The sequence below is a fragment of the Chinchilla lanigera genome, unplaced genomic scaffold (assembly GCF_000276665.1).
Source record: "Chinchilla lanigera isolate Chin_1 unplaced genomic scaffold, ChiLan1.0 scaffold00038, whole genome shotgun sequence".
Lineage (NCBI taxonomy): Eukaryota > Metazoa > Chordata > Mammalia > Rodentia > Chinchillidae > Chinchilla > Chinchilla lanigera.
The window spans coordinates 12,561,376-12,585,337 of record NW_004955439.1 but is presented as its reverse complement, the minus strand read 5'-3'; the positions used below and the strand labels follow the sequence as shown (position 1 = coordinate 12,585,337).

At 45.6% G+C, this 23,962-nt stretch overlaps 1 protein-coding gene across 1 annotated transcript in view; it reads left to right on the top strand.

Annotated features, from left to right (window-relative positions):
* The window catches only part of Sash1 (SAM and SH3 domain containing 1), a gene marked incomplete at its 5' end in the record, with an annotated part of 178,140 nt that overhangs the window by 144,163 nt on the left and 10,015 nt on the right, over window positions 1-23,962 (top strand). The window contains 8 exon segments of the mRNA XM_013517361.1: window positions 4,020-4,366; window positions 10,223-10,291; window positions 11,672-11,815; window positions 15,518-15,653; window positions 16,472-16,641; window positions 17,336-17,545; window positions 18,288-18,438; window positions 23,075-23,188. Coding sequence (XP_013372815.1) covers window positions 4,020-4,366; window positions 10,223-10,291; window positions 11,672-11,815; window positions 15,518-15,653; window positions 16,472-16,641; window positions 17,336-17,545; window positions 18,288-18,438; window positions 23,075-23,188 — 1,341 coding nt within the window.

The following is a 23,962-nucleotide window of genomic DNA, read 5'->3' as shown; positions in this document are numbered from 1 at the left end:
TTTTTGGTTTTTCTCTGGTACCGGGAACCGAACTCATGACCTTGCGCTTGCCAGGCAGGCGCTTTGCCACTGAGCTAAATCCCCAGCCTATGTGTTTGTAATTATTGATTGGTTCAAAGCCTCTAAAATAATATTGAAGGCGAGGAGATGACAGGAACAATGGGGTTTGCAGGGAAAACGGGGAGGCTGATGAGCTGAGCTGAGCTTTATGGTTTGTTTCATAAACTTGGAGTTGTCTTGACTCCAGGGCTGCATTTGGATGTCTTTTTGTATGGTAATTTGGTGTATACTTGAGTGCAGTGATTTTACATGTGGATTACTGCCTGCTTGTCACCCATGCTACCCATACTGCAGAACGCACCCTGATTTCCTCCTGCCATGTCAGGCCTTAACTGAAATCATGCAGAGTGCCAGTTGGAACTGTGGGGAGACCCACATGCAATTGCCAACATTCACCCTTGAGTGCACATTTGAAAACAAACTTCGTGCACACTTGCCAAAATCGAATCTCAGCTATAACAAGTTGATTGGTGGGCTTTGTCTATAAATGAGATAAAATGGGCGAAGTACCCAGTACTGGGCCCACTGCCCAGGAGGCCCTTCACATGTGATAGTCAAGTGTGTCAGGGCAGGCTTTGCACAAGAGTAGTGCTGTAGACATACAGAAACACCCTCATTTGCATATGCATGCCAGAATAAATTGAGCCTAATATCCCTGAGAGGCCTCCTGGAAAAACAAAATGGAAAAAATACAACAAAAGAGATCGTTTAAAAGTAAAAGTAATCACTAGGTTTGGGTATATATATACTATATATATACTAGGTTTGGGTATGAATTAGGCATCATGGATGGAAAATGGACTTGGTTGAGTTCAAGTTGCAGGCCAAACTCCAGGGTCTGATGGGTTGGGAGCTGGGCTGCCCCTGGCTGGCTTGTCCCCAGGTGTGTGTCAGGCTCAGGGTGTCTGTTTTGTGCTGTGCCTGCGTAGCCTGCTAGGCTATAACCCCCTCTAGCCCCTGCATGAAGGAACTCTGAAGTTCCTCATTGTCAGAAGACCTAGTAAGTGGGAGAGACTGCCTCAGCTGTCAGGATTCATAGTCCCAGCAGGCCCTCCTCCCCAGTGCCCTTGGATTCACAGAGATTGGTTTCTGGGACTGACTTCCTGCACGGCTGTGCCTGACTAAGTTGTCTGAATAATAATTACCATTTACTGAGTGTATTCTATGTGCCAGACACTTTCCTAAACACTTCAGGTTTTATGTTCCCTTTTAATATGCCATGCTCAGAATACCTACCAATGGCCAGCACTTCCTCCATCCTCATTCACAAATAAGGAAACAGACACAAAGAGACAAAATAATTTACTTGATGTTGCTCAGCCAGCCGGCAGAAGGCCCAGAATCCCATCCGGGCAGCCTGACTGCTCCAGGACATCCTGCATCTCCACTTGAAGGCCAGGACGATAATTCTTCACCCAGCCTCACCCTCCTCACCTGAGTTTCGAGTCTGTGCCCGGCACAGCGAACCTGGGCTACGTGCGATTCAGGCCATGTTGCTTTCTGCACCTGCCTGTTTCTGTGCCTTGTCCCGGAACCTAAACTTCTCCCCTGAGTGCACCAGCTCTCACACCAGCCTTTTCGTGAAGTTCCACCCGCACGGTAGCCGCACTAGGGCTGCTATGTAACCATAAGCAGGCACGACCACAGATGAAGCTCAGAGGCAGAAGTAACTGCCCAAGGTCATGGCGCTGGCGAGCAGCAGAGCCAGGGCTGGAATCCAGAGTACAAAGCTGTGCTTTTGGCGTCAAGTCCACCTATTTCCTGTGGGCAGGGTTACCTTGCCTGCAGTGTTCTGATCCCAGCTGCGTATGATAAAGTCAAGGCCCTCCTGTGAAACCGATTTCACCAAATGAGGTGGAGTAAGGATATCCCCTATCGTGGCTGTTCCTCCAGTGGGCTAGTTAGGTCTTTGCGGCCAAGGAAGATGGGGGAAGGAATGCCCTGAGTCCCAGGAGTCCAGGACAAGGCTGGCAGTGCAGGCAGCTGGTCGGACACTGACAGAAAAGCCCACGCTGTGCATGGCCTCCCTCAGCCTGGGGTTGGCACAGGCTCGCACAGTCTCCTCAGTCTCTTCAGGCACATTTGACACCGTTCCCCCTGACTCTTCGCCAGGTGCGGACTCTCCAGAACTAGCAGATAGAGTTATGTGTGTTGTGGATGTGTGTGCCCAGCCGATACCAGACTTGGATATAAGGCAACACAGAGGTACTGGACTCTCTGATGACAGCCCCACAGTCTCTAATGTCCAGACTGTGGCTGAGTGATGGATCCTTACAGCAGTCAGCATAGTTCTACCAGACCTCCCTGAAGGCCCTTAGGACAGCAGGTCACTCAGGGTCTTCACATGTGCGCAGGGACAGCTAGCTTGGTGTAGGCCATGACCACGTTTAACTGCTTTGACACAGACGTTTGCTGTCAGGCTGTGCCTCAGGCCTTGACCCGCTCATTTCTGGAAGCAGAGTGCATTTCCCTATGGCACTCCAGGAGAGGGTGTGAGGTTTACTTGTAACAACACAGGGACCTTTCCTCTCCATACTGTGTTAGGTGTTCCAAGGAGGGAGCAGGAAGCGTCCATGACACCTGCTCACATTCTCTGGCCAAATCCTCTCTCACCGTGGAACCTGCTTTTAAATTCTCCTAGAAGATCCCTAAGCAAGGCTTGAATGCACTTCAGGATAGACAAAGTGTGGAATCTCCCCCATGTCCCTCCCTTTCCCACCACTGTTCCCTGGGCCTGAATGTAAAGTTGATCTTGGATTGGATTAATAGCAGCAGTTTCTTTTTTTAATGTATATTTTTAACTGGACTTCCCATCAAATGGAAAAGGGAGTTAGTTTTGAATTTTAAAGGACTGCTATTATTCAGATCACCTTATCCCTGCTGAACTGAGCGTCGTATCCCTTCTCTTTGACATTCACCCGCACACTGGCACCCCTGTTCCATTTGGTATATTTAATGCTGTCTTTCTGTTCCGAGGAACTTTGTATTTTTTCCTCTTCCCTATTCAGCTGGTAGAAAGCTGCAAAGCTCCAAAGTTTCCTTATAATTAAAGAGACGCAGCCAGTTGGGATCACTACACCCACAGCTTGACCTACTTCTTTTCTCACATCTGTTCGCATAACACAGGCAGAAAAGAGCTCAGTATTCCTGCCAGCAAGTCCAGGCCTTTCCACTGGGCTCTGGAGGGTCTGGCTTGCTACCTGGTTCCAGCAAGGACTTCCAGAGCTGGAATCCTTGAGGCGAAGTAGAGCACTCCATGGAGCTGCCTGCGTGTCAGGGCCCTTCAGTGCTGCTTCAGGCAGGTCTTGAGTTGGTGGGAATATCTAGTTGGGGTCATCCAATTCCCTAACTTTTGTGTTTGGCCAATGGACTGGAGACCATTTGGCAGACACATTTGCAAGATATTAACCCTCTGTGGTGTTTCCCCACCCAAACTCTCTTGGAGATTTAGTCACTTAAATGGCATATGTACTAATAAAAAAATCACTGTCAGCCACATGGCATCCGTCACACTCCAACTATAAAAAGCCTCCAGCACCAGCGTAAAGGAGAGCCTTTCAGAAGGGGGAAGACGGATTCTCAGCTTCTGCAGATTGTACTCAGAAACTGTAGCTAAGGCATATCGTGATAATGACTGGCTTCCCCTTTGCAAATGCCATTTTAAATGGGTCTTTGAAGGTGCTGGGTTTACAGTGAAATTTATAGAAGGAGAAGCAGACACATCACAACCTTTTAATATTGTTTGCGTGAAACATATATTTGCACAGTTTGATTATTTTCTTTGCTATATGTACATTTGAGTGGGAGTCATGTTTATGAAGAGGTTCGTGATATGCACAGGGAGGGCACTGCTGTTTCTGTGTGACTTGCTTGATCTTTTTCAGGGCAGAGAATGTAAAGAAAGTTCTGGGGCAAATGCAAAAGTTCATTCACTGGAGAACTCTTTTGGTTCCCTCCAGGTGGGGAAGAGCTCGTGTTTGAGAATCCCCCAGTCTTGGACGAAAGGGCCGCCCTTTACTCTGGAGTGCATAAGAAGCCCTTTATCATTGATGGCTCTCCCGACAAACCTCCTGAAGACGACACTGACTCGCTCACTACATCTCCATCGTCCAGCAGCCTGGACACCTGGGGAGCTGGCCGGAAGTTGGTCAAGACCTTCAGCAAAGGAGAGAGTCGGGGTCTGATTAAGCCCCCTAAGAAGATGGGGACGTTTTTCTCCTATCCAGAAGAAGAGAAAGCCCAGAAAGTGTCCCGCTCCCTTACAGAGGGGGAGATGAAGAAGAGCCTCGGGTCCCTGAGCCACGGGGTAAGTACAGACGGCGTTTTCTTCTATGACAACCGTCGCCGTAGGCACCACTTCCTGGTGTCCCTGGAGGAGGTTCAGAGTGTCCGCAAGCAAATCCGCTTGAAGAAAACGGATACTAATTATTCCTGTTCCAGAGCTTTTCTCTGCCAGCGTCCCTCCAGAAAAGGAGTGAACGGTACCACATGCGACCTGCCGCTGCCCCGGCAGAAGGCCAAAGGGGGAGGTGGCTGCGGCTTCCCCGGCAGGAGGGCGCGCGGGCGCGCCTCGGTCAGCGAGTTCAATGTCACCTACGTGGTGGAGCGGAGTCTCTACAGCCACCTGAACCTGACCCAGCTAGTGCGTCCTGCCTCAGACAGGACCCTGAGCAAGGCCGAGAAGCAGGACCTGAGGCGGTGCTTGCTGGAGGAGGATGAGGAGGCAAAGAGGAAGTGGGCTGCCACAGTGGACCGCTGTACTAAAAGGGTTCTCTTGAGAATCCACCAGAAGTCTGTGAGTCACCGAGAGGGTCGTGAGGATGGCCTTGTCATTTCTGTGATGTGCAGTCAAGCATCATGGCCTTTCTCCTGTGGAGCCTGCTTTCCTCCCCACTCTTTGCTGTATTCCTTTAGGGTCCGTTTTGCCATCACCTTCAATTTCTAACTGCACTGTCACTTGGTAGCGGGTCTCTCCTTCTCCGTCTTTCCCGTGCCAGTGGAAGCGGTCTGGTTTTTCATTAAAGCTACACATTGAAACCGATCCAGAAAGGGGCTTCCAGGGCACAGGGCTGGGTTCGGCCACCCCTCAAAGTGGCTGTCTCGATCGCTAGCCATCGCGTCCCTTGATCTCAGAGGAGCTGATTCAAAACAGGACATTTTCGCTCTTAAAAGAGATGCTTGCTCTTTCAGTTAATGAAACGATATGAAGGAGCTCATGGAGAGTTTACCATTGCCGCAGCCCCAGGGTGAAGTACCCTTCTTTAATTAATAAGGGCAAGTGGAAAGTTCTTAACTCTCATAGGCACAATGTAAATTAGAGCACTTTTGTTCTACTTACATCTATTCAGTGTTCTCAGCTTTTTAAACAGAGGAGTCCACATTTGGTAATGTCCTCTATCACACCCTGAGTTTTCTGTACATTGCAAGAAGTCAGTCCTTACTTGCAAAAAATAAAGTGTTTCCCAGTTTTAATACTGAAAGATCAGAGAGATTGAGCAAAAAAAAGATTTTTTTCAGGGTGTAAGATATTTTGAACTGCAGAATATAGCCTTTTTCCCTGTGGAATTCCCACCTAACTTTTAGCTCACACAGTAGCCCAGCAAAGCAGTGCAGATGAGAAGGAGCTGGCACTGCGGTCCTCTGGCACCTAGCTTCTCCCACACCCCCCAGGGGGGAGGCTGCTGGCTGGGCCCCTTTGAAAGGTTTGAAAGGAGCTTTAGAACAGAATATGCTTCCATAGTGGCTTTTCCCAGGGTTCTTTGCATTCATGAATAGGATGTTCTTCCCCTGATGATTACTGTAATTTAAATTCATTCAGTCAAGTTCTGCTTTTGTGGGAATAAAGCCTGATTGGTCAATGCCATCCTTAAAACGACCTTTCTGTTCCCAAAAGGATCATTGGTCCTTCCTAGCCCTTGGGTTTTCCAAATATTCCCACATGCATTGACTTTCTTCTGAGGTTTTGTTTCCTGTCTTTTCACATTTATGATTCTGGCCACATTTTTAATGCTACTTTTCTGTAGCAAAAATTTTTTTTCTGGCTCTTTCTGCATTGTGACATTTGTTTTTGTTGGTTTTATTATTGTTTTTAAATGATAGAATTCTCTTTGTCACTCATTCAGCCTCTGGTCTGCTCTGACACACAGGTCTTTTGTAAAGTACCAGTCTCAGTAGAACTTTTTGAAACTCTTCCGAGGTGGTGTGCCCAGTTCATCTTCCTTTGAATCTTTTGGCATGAACTTAATAGAACAGAACTACTTGTTAAGTGATGGCTCACCTCTGAGTTTAGATCATGTGACACTGAGAATTTGTCCAGTTCAAACAGTTTGAGTTGCTCATGGGCCCTCAGGTTATTTATTGCTGGATTAATACTGTAACTTCCTCAGGGCTGGCTCAAGAAGTTGTATCACCGAGATTTGTGTTAATTGACATTGTGGCCCAGTGATAGATTCTTTGGTGATGTTGAGGGTGCACATCTGAGCCAGCATGTTTCTAAGCACAAGTCCCAGGGACCTTCCACTCCCCCAAAGATAGTGCTTTGTAATCTGTGTCAGAAGCATCAGTCAAAGTGGATGTTTTAAAGATGCTCCAAGCTTGAGGCAGTACTGGACGGTTTTAATATTTGGTAAAATGTGTGTTCAGTGTTAAATTAGAAATTTGCACGTAGTTTATCTTGTCAGTATAAATGTATAATCAAGAAAATGAAATTTAATTTTCTGAATATCTGGAGAATGTAAGAGAAAGTAAGTGTTTTATTAATAGAAAGAGCTTCTTTTTTTTAGGGTTTTTGTGTTTGATTTTGTCTGTTTTTTGGTGCTAGGGATGGAACCCAGAACCTTCCGCATTAAGCACTCTACTCCTGAGCTACCCGCAGCCCTAGAGCTTTGCTTTTGTAAAGGATTGATCTTAATTCTTTGCTTCTTTTATTTAAAAAGCTCTTTTCCATTCTTCTTGTCATATATTTCCTTTATTTTATCCCAAAATATGCAGTTTCCTTTAATCTTCAACCTTGATCCTTTTGTCTGTCAAAAATGCCATATTTGCTTGATGAAACTTCAGGGAAATGATAACGCTTTGAATTCACTGGACAATTCACATGTCTTGCTTTTTATTAGCCATTCAGTTTTTGTTTGGGAGAACAGACATGCATGGCATTTTGCAGTTTTGTCCATTTTTAAATCCAACCCTCCAAAACATGTTTTTCCACTGCATGACCATCCCATTGACGAGCTCTCCTCATCCCAGTGAAGCATCTATCTAAAATGTTTTTATAATTGTCTGTACAAGAGATGTATGAATTTTTTAAAAAAATTTCACTTATGCTTCATTTATGTAGGCCACTAAAGTCAAAGATTGGTTTATTTTTTTTTTACTAAATATTCTGTACAGTTTTTCTCCTCAAGGAGTGTTGTTTTGAGAGCTACCTTTGATCTTATGAGAAGAAGATGGATAATCATTCAGGCAATCTTTATTATTATATTCTTCGTCAATTCTCATTGATAATGAAAGAATCAATTCCAAACAGCTTAGCTTATCTCTGGGAGAGATTTTAGCTGATAGTGAAAAATACTCAACCCACTCACTTTGTTGTAAGGTTTTTATTTTAGGCATAAATGCATACAACAGGCATATGAAAACTTAAATGAACTTCTAATTCACTGCAGTCATAATTTACCCATAAATTCTTTTTTGATTGTCTCATATGCATCAGAAATAATGTACTGGGCTTCTGCACCACAGTAGATGTCGTTTAAAGCAGGGACATGAAAAATCATAAAGCAGTCAAGCATCTGTGTGCCATACTGTGTCTAAGAAGCCTTGAGTCACAGGACAAGAATTAGAATAAAGTCACTGGCTTTGCAAAAATGAGAAATCTTGTTTGGCGTTATCAGCTAGAAAAGGAAATTTAACTTTAACAAATTTTACTTTGAGACGTGGTCGTAATATTGCACCTTGGTTAGATGATGTGGTGTTTTTACAGAGAGGTTTTTCTCTTTTTATAGACTAGCCAAAGTCTACTTACATTTACTGTAAAGGGAAACAGATTGTCTGTTGATATTTAACATAAAGTTAGGGTCAAATCTCCTGGAAAACAAGTCAACAGTAACTTCTTTAAAACAGCAGCAATAATGCTGATAAAGCAGAAGAGCTCTGTAACATCCTGAATGTTGGTTGACCCTGGATGCCTTCCTCTTTCTCCTCCTGGCCCTCCGTTGTGCCACAGATGCCACTTTCTGCTGTGGGTTCCTCCTGGGGTCCTCTGGTTTTATAATGGAGCTTCCACACGGTAAAACCCAGAGCCGAACTCCTGCTTTCCATTTGCATATCTGTAATATTATCTAAGCCTAGACTTCAATATAACGGTTGTCTGGGTGAGCTACTAAGTTCGCAGCATAGCCATAATGAAAAGAAATGGAAGAAACCCACACTCATGGTGCATCTGATTTATATCAGGCAATGTGCTTGGGGTCTTCAAGTAGATAATATAGATATTATTTCAGTTATGCAGAACCGAAGCTCAGAGAATTTAGTACTTAATCTTTGATCATACAGCACGTAAGTGGCAGAACCAGAATTTTCATCTGCCTTGTGCAACTTCAAAGATTTAGTCATTTTCCTCCCTGGATGCTTCTACTTTCTCACTACAGTAAACTAATGTATGAGGTATGATAAAAACATTCACTCCAGTGAATGTTTAAATTTTTAAAATATATTACAATAAAAGACACATTACCATTAATCCTTTTCAAAATACCCTTGCTCTGAACATACTTATCCCATTGTTCTTGCCACTCTCTGAAGTAGTTCTGGAGGTAGTCTTTCATGAGTGTTTTTAGTGGCATTACCATGGCTGTTTTAAAGTCCTGAGTCAATTCAAAACATTTACCTTTCATGGTCTTTTTGACTTTGGCAAAGATCCAGAAATCTTGTGGTGCCAGATCCAGTGGATAAAGTGGATAAGGGCACACTGTAATGTTTTTGTGAGACTGCCTCTCCATCGGACAGAACTCAGCAGCAGGATTCACTGCATTTTTGATCACATCTTATGAAGACAAAAGAGAGACACCATTTTTTTATTACACACCATATGTCTAAAATATATTTATGTTAAATAAGCCATGTATAGAATATGCATTGTGATTTTTCTGTTCATTGCTTCCATTTAATAGCTGTTAACTAGGGTTTACTGAGAGACAGATGACAGGAAATGTTGGAGCCCAAATCTGCTATTCAACTTTCATTACCAATTGCTTTAAAAAGATCACTAAGGGAGTGGGAAGGAAACAAGAGGGGTCATTTGAGAACAAGAGTGGTTTTTGGTAGAAAAACAACAGAAATTCAATCCAAGTTCTGGAAATATAAAATCACTGAAATATAAGGAGTTCTATAGAGTATAAAACCAACTAAAAGGATGATAAAGTATTCACCCATTTTTACAGCATCAGCATCTTTCCTATTAAACTTAAAGAGTGTGGTCAAAGACAGTCACTCAATCCATCTTTCTCTTTCTGGGCAAATGTGGTGTTTTCACTTTAGTCACTGTGAGAAGAAGGGTTATAATTAATTAAGTTGGGCAGTTGGATGGGAAAGTTATCAGCAGTTTTGGCTAAGACAGGGAAGCAACGAGTGAGTAATCCTCTTGACCTGATTGGGCTACAATAAACATAACCTCTTTTCCCCCTTCTCAGTGACTTGAAACTAAACAAGACAAAAGTCTTTGAGAAAAGCCTGCTCTCGGTAGCGAAGCAGGGGACTTCAGACCTGGGTTTCTAGACCGCTGATTGATGCTCCTTTATCGTCACTACTGTCTATAGCTGCTAAAGAAAGTTGAAGAAAGAGGAAATCTTATAACACTAAATTTGTGGAATTTTTTTCTTTACTTTGTGTTTTAAAAACTAGTTGTCTTGTGCACAGTAAGAGGATTCTAGATCTCTGGTGAAGGCAGAGCGCCAGTGGTCTGTGAATGGGCAGCGTAAGTGACGTTTCCTTGTGCCATGAATCATGTGGGTTTTTCCCTCATCATTTCTCGTTCTCCACATTCATCCCGTACACGTCTTTGTGATTCAGAGGTGGCCTGCACCGGGGACATGTGTTGGGTTGTGCACCAGTGGCCGACTTGAGAATAACTGGGTTATTCCCGCTCTGGCCTTTGCTTCCGCAGAGAACCTGCAGTTTTGGAGGATTTGACCTGACCAATCGTTCTCTGCACGTTGGCAGTTCTGACCCCATGGTGAGTAGATGCCAGAGGCCAGCAGCAGATGGCAGCTTACATGCTATGATCGGCAGTAGCTTCCCCTTTAGTGCCTTTGAGAGTGGACACTGGCTTTCCTCATGACCCTCAGTCATATTTGGAAAGAAACTCTTGTAAAGCTGTTCCACTGTTCCATATGGAAGGAGTGACCACTCCCTCTGGCCTCCATCTTTCCTTGAAGCAGCTCAGTTCTTTGAATGGCTCTCCAAGTGACAAACCCAGGTGGGTTTGGCTTCTGCGGACTTAGTCACTTGTGCTCTCAGCCCTTCCCTTCACCCTAGTTACGCACACGTAGGACAGCCAGGTGGAGCTTGTGAGGGGGAACCGAGAGCGTGTGCTGGCGTCTCTAACGACCATTCTCACTGCGGGCCCAGTGCATGGAATGGGGATGTCCTGGGATTAATCTGCTCTGCGCAGTGCCATCGCAAACTAGATCCCTCAAGGGCAAGGTCACTGCCTCCCTAGGCCTGCTTCTGGACTGCAGGCCCAGGCCAGCTAATCACTGAGGTTCACAGAGCTGTTCCCTGAGGCTCTCTCAGGCCTCGGGATATAGGTGAATTTTACCTGCCGGTTTTGCTAATCTCATATGTATTTTTGCCATGAAAGTCTTTCTCATAACCCTGTTTCAGCTAAAATTCCCATCCGTGAGATATGAGCTACTTCAGAATTTCCTGGAAGATGGAAATTCTTTTATTTGGATAGCAAACTTTATTGATTCACAAACCAATAATTGTAGGTGGTTAATGTTTTTCTTTAAAAAAATACGAGTTGTTGGGGTTATTTTTCCTTTCTCAGAGGAAATTTTGTTTTTAAATGCAAAATAAAATGAGAGATGGCCATAGTCTAGCTTGTTCAGGGAAGGAGATGTATGCTCCTAGGAATGGACCACACTGACCATCACACTAAAATCCACTTCAATGCTGGGGCTCTCCTGCCTCAGCTCCCACCACTGATGGTGCTAGCTCTTTCTTGGGGTGACTCATGGATACCACCCCTCTCTCCTCCCTTCTGTTGGGCTTGAATGAACCCTGGTGCTTGTAGATCACTCCAGCTGATGAAGTGCAGGCCCCTTGAGTGTCGGAAACAGTGGAAAAAACATAATTGGAGAAGAATGTACTACGATTAAAGTAAAAAGTGACTCACATCCCACTTCAAACAAACAAAGAACCTCTTAGTGGATTTTAATTTCTAATCAAAAAGATAAATGGCTGCAGCACTGACTTAACCTAAGAAAAATGTCAAGGTCCCAAGAATGCTAATATTTTTTCTGAGAGTGTGGCCATTAATGGTTTGGATAATAAAACCTGTTCCTGAGCTTCATTTTGTGTGACTGACGATTATTTACATTTTATTGCACAGGGAAAAGAAGGAGATGTTGTGTACAAAGAAGTCATCAAATCACCCACTGCCTCCCGCATATCTCTCGGAAGGAAGGTGAAATCGGTGAAAGAGACAATGCGGAAGAGAATGTCTAAGAAATACAGCACCTCTGTCTCTGAGCAGGTACGTGGTTACCTAGCAGAAAGCCCCTTCCGTGTTCCCGGGGAAGCTGAGGACGATCACCTGAGATTATAAATGCTGCTAAGTATGTATATGGTTAACCTTCTCCAGTGCTGTGCTTTGTTTATGTGGGCAAACATTCAATTCTTAACAGCTCAAATTAAGCACTTAGGGTTGTGTAGGCACCATGTTTGTGCTGGGAATACAAAGTACAAGTCCCTGCCTTCTGTGTCCAGAAAAGAGGAGAGCCAGCTAGGGACAGAAATGGTGATTCGTTAGTACAATAAGCATTGTAAATGTGAATGCAAAAGGGGTTTCTTAAATACCCTTGCTGCAAACTACCACCAGAACCCAAGCTAAAGAAGTGCCCGCGCACAGCAGGCTTTTCAGATGTAGTTTGTATTTTAGAAGGACGTAGCAAGTGTGAGAAGGAAATTCAGAAAGTGCTTCCTGGTTACCAGACTTTGCTAGCTGCCCTGTTTCCTTGGCCTTTCACGAACTGGCCCTATCTGTGCTCATTAAGATACACAGAATTGAGCCCCACCCCATTCTATTAAAAAAAATTATTGTTGGCTACATTACCTGTTTCTGTCTTAATGGAATTGGTGGAAAGAACAAAAACACTTGGAGAATTGGGCCTTTACGTAATTTTGACCATTGGATTTCAAAGCCCTCTTCTCTGGCACCCTTATGCTACTGATTTTGCGTCCTGTTTAAAATATGTGTGTGTGAGCTGGCTGACTGCATAAAGTATGTGGGGACGCTGGTTCATCCACCAAACAGTACAGTGAAAGGAGCAGGAAAAGCAGACATTTTTGCTCTGCTCCTGCCCCCTGGTGGGCACAGTGAGCTAAACACCAAGCCTCTTACTGTGGAAGTTTCTCTGAACCCCTCCTAGCCAGCCACCTGCACTTGGGTTCAGACATAGAGCACGCGTGTTCATGACAGAGGTTATCGCTGTAAGATTGGGAGCTATTTGCTCCCCTCCACCACTAGCCAATATCTGGGGATATTTTCGAAGGTCACACTGGACTGGGCAGAGTAAGGTGGGCACTCCTGGAATCTAGCTAGCAATGCTGCAAACGTAGTAGCATGCATATATGGCCCCACCGCAAAGCATGCTGGTCCGGAATGCCCAGTGCTCAGGCCCAAATCCCCGGCTTCTCAGACCAAAGGGAAAGCCTGGGCTGTCTTCAGTGTGTCTTCTCCGTGGCTCTTCCCCTTTCTCATTTTTCCTTCCTTGTCCTATGAGTGTGGGAGTAACTGTGATTCTGTTTCTACCCAGCAATGAAACACACTATGCAGTCTGTCAGTGAAAGTAGCACCACCAAGTCAAAGCACTTCATTTTCTTGAGCCCTTATAAGCTTATGTTCTTACAGGTTTTCTGCTGTATGGATTGTGAGCATAGAATTTTAATGTCATTTTTAGCAGTTTCTTGTTATTTTACTACCACATAGCAGTCTTGTTGCCCTCCCCTTGTACATGTTTGCAGCACATAATGTTCACATTGCTGGTGTGGGAGTTGGTCCGTGCACATAATGCATTTTAATTTCTTTTTCATCCCTTTTCCTTCCCCTGTACCCTCACTCTACCTCTTGATCCCCTTCCCTTTCAAGAAAGATCTATCTCCCTACATCTTATGATCTATCTTTTATTTTGCTCCTTATTTATAGTTTGGGTTTCTTGTATGAGAGAAACCATGTGATATTTAAACATGTGCATCTGATTTATTTCACTTAACATTATGGTCTCCAAGTACATCCATTTTCCTACAAATGACTCAAGTTTATCTTTCTTTATGGCAGAGACGTACTCTGCGTAAGTACCGCATTTTCTTATCAATTCATTTGTTGATGGATGTATAGGTGAGTGCCAAGATTTACCTATTATGAATTGTGCTGCTATAAACATGCGTATCGATGTATCACTGTAATATCGTATGTTTAACACTTTCAAGAAGATACCTAGAAGAGGAATAACTGGATTAAATGGAATTTCTAATTTAAATTTTTAAAGAAATCTCCACACTGTTTTCCTTAGTGGCTATACTAGTTTACATTCTCATCAACAATGTAGAAGGGTTCCCTTCTCCCCTGCAGCCTCGCCAGCTCTTGTTATTATTTGATTTCTTGATGATCATCATTCTTTCTGGGGTAAGGTGGAGTCTCAGTGTTGTTTTAATAGGCATTTCTCTGACAGGGATTTTTGTCTTCTCTCCTTCTGGTATATGCCCAGCACCTAGAATGGTACCTTTTCTTGTAGATAATCAATAAATGGATGGTAAATAAATTAGTAATTTGAAAAGCGTTGGAGAGCATATAAAACCAAGATGCACATGTAATTTTGCTGTGTTTCAAAACATGCACTTTTCCAAGAAGCATTAGAAAAGAGTTTTTAACTGGAAAGCTCATTTGCTTTGAGATTCAGAAAGGAAGAATGAAACTCAATTCAGGAATCATCTTTAAAGCTCCAGGAACTCCTGTGATCACGTGACCTTGGTTTCTCGCTCTTGTTCTCGAGGTGCTTTACTCACTTGCCTTCTGTGTAAAGCAGCAAGTGTCAAATCAGAACCTGTCGCTGCAGTTGTCCTTACACATCTGAGAGCCAGTGGAATTGTATGAAATCCCTTCTGATGATTTGGCACCATGTAAACACCAGGTTTTATTCAGACGGTCTTGTATTCACATCCTCAGCGCTGGAAAGTCTCACATACCAGAGAGCGCGGTGCCAGGCAGACACTCCCCGCTGCACACTGGGATGGTGTCTTATCTCTGTGGCGCCGCTGACCCAAGCAGTGTGCTGTACATACGCGGACAAGCGAGGAGCTGCTGGGCGGATCGCATTTGGCCGCCGCACAGTGCAGAGTGCTGCCGAGTCAGTTACCGCATCGGCAGCCTGACCTGAAGGGACTTTGTGGCATTTTGCTAGCAACATTGGAAAGAAGTAAAGGAAGCAGAGCCATAGAGTGCCATCGGGAAACTTTGTGATAGACGGAGAAACAAGTTTTGCCATGTATCTGGGTCTTAAGTTGGTAATTATTTAGCCAGTGTCAATAACTTATATAAACAGAAACGTGACAGTACGGCCACTTGTTTTTTTAAAGAAATAAACTATTTTTTTTCAATGTAAGTGTTTTCCTTGAAAGCAGATGAGATATTCTCTAATAGTACTTTGGATATAGCATTAGTAGTGGGTTGTACTTGACCTACATCGAAGTCCAGCCTCAATACAGGGCTGGTGAGTTATGCCTAAGCCTCTAACTAAATGTTTGATTTGGTAGATTTGATTTGAAATGGTAGATTTTTTCTGCCAGAGATTTCAAAAATATCTATTTGAACATGCAAAACAATTTTTGAGTGCTTAATAACTGGCCATAGCTTTAAAATTAAGGAATGATGTAGGTTAATTAAAAGAATATAGGATTTAGAATCAAACTGGGCATGGTGGCACACGCCTGTAATCCCAGCACTTAGGATGCTGAGGCAGGAAGATCATTGTGAGTTCGAGACCAGCCTGGGCTACAAAGTGAGCTCAAGGCCAGCCTGAACTGCATAGCGAGATCCTATCTCAAAAAAAAAAAAAAGGACTTAGAATCAAGTATGACTATGAAAGTCAATTTGATGGATAGAGCTGAAACCCACACTGCTGAGAATTGCAGAACAACACCTGCGTACTTGTGAGACTTAATTTCTTAACCCTTTCAGGACTCAGGGCTCAATGGAATGCCGGGCTCCCCAGCCTCTGCCCAGCCTGACTCTGAACACATGGACAAACCCAAGCTCAAAGCTGGAGGCTCTGTGGAAAGTCTTCGGAGCTCTCTGAGTGGGCAGAGCTCAATGAGTAAGTCCAGTTTGTAATTGCAGGTAATTTCCTTTGGAATGAAAATCAAACCTGTGTTGAGCTTGAAATTGAGGCAAGTCAGTGATTGGTGAGACCAAGTTTCCTCAGGGTGCAGTGAGAGGGAACCAGACCTGCAAAATACCTGCACCTCGAGTCGGACTCGTTTGGTAATAGATGCAAGCAGTGGCACAGAGGGGTGGGTGATTTGGGCTGGGACAGAGAAGGAATGCATCTGAGAGGAAGGGTGTAGAAAAGTGGGCAGATAAGCTAAGGGAAAAGGCGCATAAAGGTGACCGGTAAGGTAAGGAGGGTTGATTACAAACATCACTGGTAACAAGTATGGTTCAGCTGCCCTAGGCCCAAAGGGTGGTTGGTATTGGCCAAATAGTAAATGGGAAGGCATCAAGTTTAAGTCCACTGCTCTCAAGTTCTTACCCTTGGGCAAGTTCCTTGACCTTCTAAAGGGTGTTTCCTGGTCTGTGAAATGTGGTAGCATTAGTGTCCTGTACCAATAAGAGGTCCTGGATGTTAAAGGAAGAGGCAGGTGTCCGGTACTATGGTGTCTTCATCAGGGAGTCCCCATGTCACATGGATTCCTTGATCATGAGGACAGTGTGCTATGCCATCGCGACCTTGATTGGGAACTCAGTCAGTGGGAAGTCAGACGTGCTTCCTCTTCTGGTTCTGACCCAAGGTAGTGGGGCTCAGCTCCCGTTGCTGGGCCTCCCTTTCCTAATCTGCAGTACCTTCCATCCCTTCCCGCTTTGTCATGTGGGAAATCCATACTTAGCCTCCTCCTTCCCGTGTTTCCCGCACAGGTGGTCAGACAGTCAGCACCACTGACTCCTCTGCCAGCAACAGGGAGAGCGTCAAGTCAGAAGACGGTGACGACGAGGAGCTGCCCTACCGGGGCCCCTTCTGTGGGCGTGCGCGGGTGCACACCGACTTCACCCCAAGTCCCTATGACACAGACTCGCTCAAGCTCAAGGTGGGTCTCTCCAGGGGTCAGAGAAGCCCACCTGGACCCTTTTCTTTCTTTCCTCTGTACTGTTGGATGCCGGGCTGTGATCACTGCTGTTGATCCCCTGTCTCATTGCAAAGACAAAACTGAGAACGACCCAGGGGTCAGGACAGAAGGGCTTGTGTTACTCCCTCATGACCCACGCCTGGGCCCTGTCCTCTCACCCCAGCTTCCCTCTAGAACTCCTGTGGTCCCACACCCCAGTGTCTATGTGTTCTCCATGCACAAATGGATGACTGCCTTCTGTGTGTGAACAGAGATGTTTATGAGGGACCTGAAGATGGAGTCCCACAGAGCAAGTGACCACAGGGCAGGGGTTGCCACTACCCTGTGAGTCATAGGGAGTACTTTCTCTGGGAAGCAGCAGCTCTTGGGGTGATGAGAGAGTATTTAGAGAGCCAGGCTGGGAGACAGCACAGCATCCCAGACCTTGAGGAGCCGGAAGGAAGGAAGGAGGACAGCCTGTGACCTGGGCCCATGTGGGATCCAACACAGTCCCAAGTGCTCTCTTCAGCCTCTGCCAGACTCCCTGTCATGTCCTGCCTTGATGGCTCAGGGAGGTCATGTGCGGGACCCCAGTTCTGCCGTGTTTCCCTCTGTGACTCACTGTTCGCGCTTCAAAGTGCACCTAACGGAAAGATCTGTGTTCCCTGGGCCGCAGAAAGGAGACATCATTGACATCATCAGCAAACCGCCCATGGGGACCTGGATGGGCCTGTTGAACAACAAGGTCGGCACCTTCAAGTTCATCTACGTGGATGTGCTAAATGAGGAAGAGGAGAAGCCCAAGCGCCCCACCAGGAGGAGGAGGAAAGGGAGACCTCCCCAGCCCAAATCCGTGGAGGATCTCTTGGACCGGATCAACCTGAAAGTCAGTCCCTTCTTACTCTTCTCACACTTTTCCTCACTGCCTGTTCCTGCTCCTGAACTAGCAAGGGGAGGGCAGGTTTAGGCCAGGCGAGGGGCTGATCTGTGTCATCTAACGAGTGTGACCCGGTAGTGAGGGGAGTAGCCATCCTGTGGAAGAAGTCACAGTATTTTCCTGTTGCCCTTGACTTGCTCTGTGGGTGGTCGTCTAGGCCCTAGATCAAAATCTGCTGTAACAAAGGCCGTAAACACAAACCTAGTGCCTTCCACACAGTCAGCTCCACAGAGCCAATGAGGTGTCTCCCTTCCCACCTCCTCTCGCCAGGACTCCCAGCATCTGGCATGTGGGTCTGCAGTGGGGGATTCTGTTTCTTGCTCAATCCTCTTGTTCCTGAGATATTTCAGGGGCCCGCCTAGTTGAATGTTCGTACCTCTGTAAATGAAGGAGGAGCCTTCTCCCTTTGGGCCATAAGGTGGTAAAGGAATTTAGTCCATATCAAGGGCACAGGTATGACATGGAACCCATCACAGTCTGTACTGTACATCTTCTTAACCTGTGATTAGTAAAACAGTCTGCCTGCCTGCTGAACTGGGGGGCTGGAAGGCATAGAATGCATTACAAATGATGATAATCTTGATTAGCATAGAAATGACAAAAAGAGCTGAGAGGTTTGAGGCTAGTAGTTGGCATTGTATCACAGGGCTGAGCTGCTGATTCCCACTGGTCCTCTTTCCGCACCTCCCAGGAGCACATGCCCACTTTCTTGTTCAATGGATACGAAGACTTGGACACCTTCAAGCTCCTGGAGGAGGAAGACTTGGACGAACTAAATATCAGAGACCCGGAGCACAGAGCTGTTCTCTTGACGGCAGTAGAGCTGTTACAGGAATATGACAGTAAGTCCCTGCACATACTCAGGGTCACTGGTACATGAGCCACAGTCTTTGGTCAGCAGCAGGTCTCTATAAACTACCAAGAAGAGTAAAGTGTTCATGTCCTTGGAGTCCCTCACGTTGTCTTGCTCTTTCCAAAACTAAAGTCAGTTTCATACTATAGTAGACCCTCAAGTTACGATCAGCCTGACATGGGAACAACTTGGCTGATGACCGGAATTTTAGTTTTAACTTATGACTGAAGCATTGAGTTATGACCTGAATGCTGGCTGCTTGTGCTTCCAGATGGTCTCAGATACAGATTTAACCCTTCAAGAGTTCTGGAAGGGACATCACAACATCCTTTCCTGTAGGGGGTCAATTGAGAAATCCTGGGCCAGTGTCTCTCTAAGGACACTGAGATCTGCTGTGTGCAGGAGAGAGATTCTGAAGGCAGTGTAGAGGAGCCTGAGCCTTCAATTGAAAACTTGAGTTACCTAACCCTCAGGAATGAATCGAGTTCCTAAGTCAAGGGTCCACCGTATGCTAGATAGCTCAAGGATATAAATTCCAAGAGCAGACGTTCCTGTTAACATGGAAGTGAAACAACGCTTTGTAGCCCTGACAGCTTTCCTGGCATGTGACTAGGTGATGATAGAGGATAACGCTGTCATTATCCTCTATCACGTGGCCCGAGAGAATGACCTGCTGTTGTTTAAGAAACCAGTGGACCTACGGGCTGTTGGGATGTGCAGGCTTCAGCAGGTCACTAGGGTCTCTGGGCACAAAAGTGGGAGTTTCCTGTGCAGCTAAGGGTCAATTATGTCTCAAAATCATGAGTTATTTCCTTATTGAACAGGCTGAAGTTAATCAGTTTCCATTAAAGAAACAGGAAATGTCTCTGAAGTGAGTATGTGGAGCAGAAGCATTCCAAACGAAACTAGATGATAGCTTAGTTTTACAGCATACGCACAGAATTCAGGGAGCGCACAGCTTTTATGGAGTCTGTTGAATGGATCCTATCCACCGCTCCATTAACCCGGTCTTATCTTGCTCTTTATTCTTTAATCTCACATCACAAACATTCCTGAAATTGTTCATCATGAAGGTGGTATCCTTTCCAGTTACCGAATTCAAATGCATTTTCTTTCAAGTGCTTTGCTTCAGAGGTATCAGTAGCTAATAGCATTTCTGTTGCTAAAAGACACACCAAAACAATGGTTAATGGTAAAGGAAAAGAGTCCGCGTTACGGATGATCCCCAGCTTAGGAGTTTTTGACTTTCTGGTGGTGTGAAAGCATAGTGAAATAGAAACCATACTTTGAATTTTTCCTGGGCTACAATATGCAGCCTGCTCCAGTGCTGTCTCATGAGGTGGGCGGGGACAGCAGGCTGCAGCTCATCAGTCAGGAGGGTGAACAGGCTGTACTCTGCATTGTCCTGTGCTAGTAAGTTAGGGCACTCAGCGGGTTTGGTATATTAAGTGCATTTTTAGTTGATGATATTTTTAACTTTATGAGGGGCAGAGCATCTGACAGTACATCAGACCCAGGGGACTTAGAGGCAAGCACGTTAGTGCTGTTTCATTCATTTCTGCTTAAAACGTATTCCCTCTAAATTCACTGATAACATAGAGGGACACACTGTGAAATAGATGTCTGAGCCTGGGTAAACAGGTAGCCTTCAGGGATAGCTTTGGAGGGAACTGTGTACTTAGTATTGCTTTATGACGAGGTTGCTAGTATTTATGTCTCCCAAGAGACACCCTGGGGTCTATGGCCATGTTGTGCGTCAGTGACATGGGACAGTGCCCAGTATAGCCGTATTGCTATAAATTAATATTCACCTGTTTTCCTGAACCACATCTGCTCTATAACATAGCCCATTTGCTCTTCCTCAACCATGGAAAATGGCTGGCTTCCACGCACTATCCACTACATTTCCTCCCTCACCCAAACAGAGGACCGACTACAGGTAGCTCCTGAGTATAGAGCAGGCCTCTGGGCCTAGTGTGTCTCATACCATGTTGACCCAGACCCCTTGTCCTAGAGTTACATCCTGATATTTGTGCCAGGGACATTATGAAGGAGGATATTTTTATTCCTCATAATGCTAACTAAGAAGGCCAGACATGGTGGCTCACACCTGTAATTCCAATATTCTCAGAGGCTGAGGCAGGAGGATTACAAGTTTGAGCCCAGCCTGGGCAGTTTAGCAACTTAACAAGACCCTGTCTTTCTAATGTAACAAAATTTAGTTTGACAGAAAACTACTGTGGTCCTCTAAGTTATCAGATACTTAGAGGGACTACATTTGAAATGCCTTTGCTGTATGCACATGACTAAGAGTTGGACTATGTTTTTCAGGCGATGGGAGGAGGGATTGATCCTTTTCCTCTCCATAACAATCCAGGTGCCCTGCTCTGCCGGGTGAGGCTAGGTCCCCCAAATGCAGATTCAGCCTGCGTTTCCATGGCTTCTGCTTCCCTCACATCAGTCTGCACTCCAGAGTCAGCTTTGGCTTCTGTGACGCGCTGAACTGTTGCCACCAGAGATTGTGAACACCAGTTCCTCCCGCTGGGTTGTAGCAGGGAGCTCAAAGCCATCATTTCATAAGTATCATTTTCCTAAATAACACCCTAGGCTGGAATAGAGGCTGCTGTGAGGCCACAGGCTCACCCCACACGATGAGGGCATCAGTCTAGAATGTTCCAGTTTTTGGTGTGGGGGTGACAGTGTTTGTTCATGGGCTTCTAATGTGTCCATGTGTCAACAGTCACTTAGCAATTAGCACTCTTCATTAGTGTTTCTAATCGAAGAACTTATTCTGCCACGGTCTCTGCAGTAGTGATCTGTGTTACGGAAGCTTTCCCTGCGAGAAATACAAACAGAAAGTCACGAGAGGACACGAGGAACCCATAGCACACGTGTACCGTGGCAGCCCTCTTCCTCCGCACATGTTTATTTTGATGACCTGAGAACAGGCATCATATTTCTGGTTTATTGGGTTGTTTTTTCTTTGTGTATGTGGTTGGGGGCAGAAGGGTGAGAGGCGAAGAGAAAGGAAAATAAATGAAGGCCACTTGTTGGAACTGGCTATTTTATGTAGAGTGTTTTGTTGGTTTCCGTTTTATGTGACCACATACTTAGTCCGCATGACAGCGTGAAGATGCTCTGAGGGGGCCCTTGTGCTCCACATACGGTCCACGTGCTCCTCACAGGACACGCACAGGGACTGAGAGAGGCAAAGCCCACAGCGTTCTCCCCCAGGTTTCCTCTGAGCAGATGCCCGCAGCAGACACACCTGAGACTTTGCTTATTTTTTTCTCCCCTCCATTTTATTGAGATCCAGTTAACAAATAACGGCACTTCTCTTTAACAAGATTCCTCCAAAGGAGGATAGTCAGCTCTCAGTCATCTGCCTTAAGTGTATCTCCTGCTCAGTTACCAAGTCATGGTGTGCATTAGTCACTTTCTGCTCACTGAGACGCTATGCCCAATAGCCGCAGCATGAAGAAGCAGAGGTTTAATTTGCTCCTGGTTGCAGTCCATGATTGGCTGGTTCCAAAGTGGAGATCTCATGGCCAGAGGGCTTGATGGAGCAAAGTTGCTTGGTTCGTGGTGACCGGGAAGCAGAGCAAGAAAACAGCGCTGGAGAGAAAGGGGCCAGGGACCGGGGGTAGTACTCAAAGTTATTCGTCTGTAACCCACCCAGATGCACCCTGTGTAACCTGCTAGGTGTTAATGAATCCGGTGAGGTGGACATGCCAGGATTGACAGCTGCAGTATCTCCTGAGCTTTCACTCTTAGGTCTGTGTGCAAGAAATAGAAATGCAGGCCCAAGACAGCAGGAGAAGGCAGAGAAGAAGGGAAACTCTAGGCAACCCAGACAGCAGAAACAAAAGGAGGTTTGCCAGAGCGTCTCTGCCTCTTCTGGCCAACCTGACTTGCTGAGGTAACACAAGACCCAGCCTAGGTTACCTAGGACTAAGAATGCTCCTAGAGGCCAGGTGTGGTAGTATCCCTGTAATCCCAGCACTTGGAAGCCTGAGGCAGGTGGATCGCGAGTTTGAGTCCAGCTCGAGTTTTATTCTAAGCCAGCCTGGACTGCACAGTGAAATCCTGTCTCCAAAGCAGAAAGCTCTTAAATGCTAATAAAATTTGATATTGGATATTTTTATGTAAGCTTCCAAATTTAGAGAGGTGGTAACATAAATAACTTGAAGTACATGTTTTACAGATCTCTGGAAAGGACATGGCCTGACCCATCCATGAAGGGCATTTCTGCATTTATTCACTCTGCCCTTCACTGTTGGTGTCCTCACTGCAAGGGGTCTGTGATGCTGATCCTGCTGCTAACACCTTCCCTACCTTCCTCCTCTCCACACAGGCTCAAGTCCCCGTTTGGCTGTCTTGAAAGGTGTCGACGTATTCCAACTATATCCAACTGTATCCTCGTGTGATCAGTACTTTACTTGAAATGTCCTGATTTCACAAGTTTGTTTTCATCTTATTTACCGTACAATCATTTGTTCTCTTTTAAAAGTTTAAGGCTTAAAAATAGATGGCAGTACCTGGATGAAGCAGTTGGGATCTGTCCGGTGTGGGGACCTCTGCTTCTGCTCCTCTGTGATTCCGTGCCGTGTGTTCCCCTTCTCCAGGTAACAGTGACCAGTCTGGGTCCCAGGAGAAGCTGTTGGTGGACAGCCAGGGCCTGAGTGGACGCTCCCCAAGAGACTCGGGCTGCTACGAGAGCAGCGAGAACCTGGAAAATGGTAATGGCGGCACGGCCCCTCAGGAACCTAGTTAGTTCAACAGTTTCTGATTTCAGAGCGTAATTGTATGCAAAAGATTGTTTTTCCTATGATGAACCAGGTAATCACCTTTCCATTTGCAGCCTCCTCTCACACTGCTCTCCAGTTAGCCCCTGTGTTTATTCATCCTGGCTGCTGCGTAAGGTTAATAAATTCTGTCTGAAATACCCGCAACTATAAAGCCTAAATTGTGTGTCTCCTGTGCCCTTTGCTTTATGCGGTAACAACCCACGTTTGAGTGTTGGGAACTGTTAGGTCCAGCAGGTGAACACCTTACCAGGTAGCCCATCCGTCAGGGCCACACAGCAGCCGTGTCTCACACGCCCTGGCTGTAGGCTCAGGGCAGAAGCAGGTTCGCTGGGAGAAGATAGACGGAAGCTACTTGCCTTGTTTGCGGCTTTCCTGGCCTGATGGGCAGAAACTAGTCCATGAGGAATTCCAGAAAGCCTCTTTGCCTCAGATAGAAGCAGCATTTTCTGAAGAAGTGGGTCAGGCAGGCTAAATGTTACGGGGCAGGGGAGCTCTGTAGTTTGATGTGACCTCAAAATTCTCATCATTGTGATTTAAAAACAATAGCCAAGGGCTTGTGCTGCCACTTGACCTATATCTCTGTTGAGCACTTGAAGGCCATTGTGGAAAAGTGCTCAGGTCTGAGAGTTTTTAGCTGTCATTGGAATCCCGTCTATGTGTCTGTGTGTTAGCATAGCATTAGCACCTAGTAAAGCAACCTTTCTT